At 57.6% G+C, this 2,984-nt stretch overlaps 1 protein-coding gene across 1 annotated transcript; it reads right to left on the bottom strand.

Moving 5' to 3' along the window:
- Positions 1-1,450: 1,450 nt before the first annotated feature.
- Positions 1,451-2,026, bottom strand: LOC138355178 (LWamide neuropeptides-like). The gene has a single exon (XM_069310007.1). It carries the CDS (start codon positions 2,024-2,026, stop codon positions 1,451-1,453), a length of 576 nt encoding a protein of 191 aa, XP_069166108.1.
- Positions 2,027-2,984: the final 958 nt, after the last annotated feature.

Raw genomic sequence — 2,984 nt, 5'->3', positions numbered from 1 at the left:
GCTGTTGACGTCATCTTGGACGCGGTGCTCAACAAATGTGTTGACTCACAAGGTTACTAAGTGTCGAGTAATGCGATGCTCATCATGAAATTTATCGCCCAATAGTCATTAATAGGCCATCAACACACATGCGATAGATATTATTATTATCTACCTGTCCTCATAATGGTCAGTGTGACGTGGGTGTGTGCGGTGGGGCGGGACACTAGTAGACAGTCTCCAGGCCGGCCGGGGGACATTACTTGGTCAATATTTGCTGCTTCTTGACTCCTTCATATAGAACGTCGAGGCTGTTAGTAATGAGGAGTGACATTTTGTCGATGTGTGGGAGACGTGTCCCTCGTCACGCATGTGCCTGGGGCGTGTCCCTCGTCACGCATGTGTCTGGGGCGTGTCCCTCGTCACGCATGTGCCTGGGGCGTGTCCCTCGTCACCCATGTGTCTGGGGCGTGTCCCTCGTCACCCCATGTGTCTGGGGCGTGTCCCTCGTCACCCATGTGCCTGGGTCGTGTCCCTCGTCACGCATGTGCCTGGGTCGTGTCCCTCGTCACCCATGTGTCTGGGGCGTGTCCCTCGTCACCCCATGTGTCTGGGACGTGTCCCTCGTCACCCATGTGCCTGGGGCGTGTCCCTCGTCACCCATGTGCCTGGGTCGTGTCCCTCGTCACCCATGTGCCTGGGTCGTGTCCCTCGTCACCCATGTGCCTGGGGCGTGTCCCTCGTCACCCATGTGCCTGGGTCGTGTCCCTCGTCGCGCATGTGCCTGGGTCGTGTCCCTCGTCACCCCATGTGCCTGGGTCGTGTCCCTCGTCACGCATGTGCCTGGGGCGTGTCCCTCGTCACCCATGTGCCTGGGGCGTGTCCCTCGTCACCCATGTGCCTGGGGCGTGTCCCTCGTCACCCCATGTGTCTGGGGCGTGTCCCTCGTCACCCATGTGTCTGGGGCGTGTCCCTCGTCACGCATGTGTCTGGGGCGTGTCCCTCGTCACCCATGTGCCTGGGTCGTGTCCCTCGTCACGCATGTGCCTGGGTCGTGTCCCTCGTCACCCCATGTGCCTGGGGCGTGTCCCTCGTCACCCATGTGCCTGGGGCGTGTCCCTCGTCACCCATGTGCCTGGATCGTGTCCCTCGTCACCCATGTGTCTGGGGCGTGTCCCTCGTCACCCATGTGCATGGGGCGTGTCCCTCGTCACCCATGTGTCTGGGGCGTGTCCCTCGTCACGCATGTGTCTGGGGCGTGTCCCTCGTCACCCATGTGCCTGGGGCGTGTCCCTCGTTACCCATGTGTCTGGGGCGTGTCCCTCGTCACGCATGTGTCTGGGGCGTGTCCCTCGTCACCCATGTGCTTGGGCCGTGTCCCTCGTCACCCATGTGCCTGGGGCGTGTCCCTCGTCACCCATGTGCCTGGGGCGTGTCCCTCGTCACCCATGTGTCTGGGGCGTGTCCCTCGTCACGCATGTATCTGGGGCGTGTCCCTCGTCACCCATGTGCCTGGGGCGTGTCCCTCGTCACCCCATGTGCCTGGGGCGTGTCCCTCGTCACCCCATGTGCCTGGGGCGTGTCCCTCGTCACCCCATGTGTCTGGGGCGTGTCCCTCGTCACCCCATGTGCCTGAGGCGTGTCCCTCGTCACCCCATGTGCCTGGGGCGTGTCCCTCGTCACCCCATGTGCCTGGGGCGTGTCCCTCGTCACCCCATGTGTCTGGGGCGTGTCCCTCGTCACCCCATGTGCCTGGGGCGTGTCCCTCGTCACCCCATGTGCCTGGGGCGTGTCCCTCGTCACCCCATGTGCCTGGGGCGTGTCCCTCGTCACCCCATGTGTCTGGGGCGTGTCCCTCGTCACCCCATGTGTCTGGGGCGTGTCCCTCGTCACCCCATGTGCCTGGGGCGTGTCCCTCGTCACCCCATGTGCCTGGGGCGTGTCCCTCGTCACCCCATGTGTCTGGGGCGTTTCCCTCGTCACCCCATGTGTCTGGGGCGTGTCCCTCGTCACCCCATGTGCCTGGGGCGTGTCCCTCGTCACCCATGTGCCTGGGGCGTGTCCCTCGTCACCCATGTGCCTGGGGCGTGTCCATCGTCACCCATGTGCCTGGGTCGTGTCCCTCGTCACCCCATGTGCCTGGGTCGTGTCCCTCGTCACCCCATGTGCCTGGGGCGTGTCCCTCGTCACATCTGTAGGTGACTTTGTCAAAGTCTTCTTAAGACTCCTGTCCTTTACGACAATCCAAGATGAAGACTATTTACTGCTGCTCTCCTCATTTACTTTGTCTTGACGTTGTTTCATCTGCCGTAGCTCCTCCCGTAGAGAATTCAACTCTGTCCTCTGTCATGTCACCAGTAATTCTTTGCCTTTCTAGAGAATGTAATTTAAGCTTTGTTAATCTCTCTTCATTTGACAGGTTTCTAATTTGGGGAATTAACTTTGTCATCCTACGCTGGACACGTTCTAGTGAATGTATATCCATTGAATAGTACGGCGACCAAAACTGAACTGCATAATCTAAATGGGGCCTAACCAGAGCAAAATAGAACTGAAGAACAACACCAGATGTCTTGTTACTAAAGCTTCGATAAATAAATCCCTGTGTCCAGTTTACCTTATTTCGAACGTTTATGTATTTATTTTTTGGTTTTGAATTCAAATAAATCATAACTCCCGGTTGACCAGACCACACACACTAGAAGGTGAGGGGACGACGACGTTTCGGTCCATCCTGGACCATTCTCAAGTCGATTGTGACTTGAGAATGGTCCAGGACGGACCAAAACGTCGTCGTCCCTTCACCTTATAGTGTGTGGTCTGGTCAACTTACTTTAGCCACGTTATTGTGACTCATCGTCTGCATAACTCCCAGATTCCTTTCGTAATCCGACTTGACAATCTCAACACCATCTAGCTCGTATCTTCTAACTCTCTCATCATTACCTAGCCTAACCATATATTTGTCAGCATTAAGCTGCATCTGCCAATATTTTGAACATTTC

This window comes from Procambarus clarkii, chromosome 6 (assembly GCF_040958095.1).
Source record: "Procambarus clarkii isolate CNS0578487 chromosome 6, FALCON_Pclarkii_2.0, whole genome shotgun sequence".
Lineage (NCBI taxonomy): Eukaryota > Metazoa > Arthropoda > Malacostraca > Decapoda > Cambaridae > Procambarus > Procambarus clarkii.
The sequence above is the reverse complement of the archived record's forward strand: the minus strand, read 5'-3'. Positions and strand labels throughout refer to the sequence as shown.

What these genes read in the sequence shown, in the direction of transcription:
- LOC138355178 (XM_069310007.1), bottom strand. Translation starts at nt 2,026, where the DNA reads ATGGGTGACGAGGGACACGCCCCAGGCACATGGGGTGACGAGGGACAC.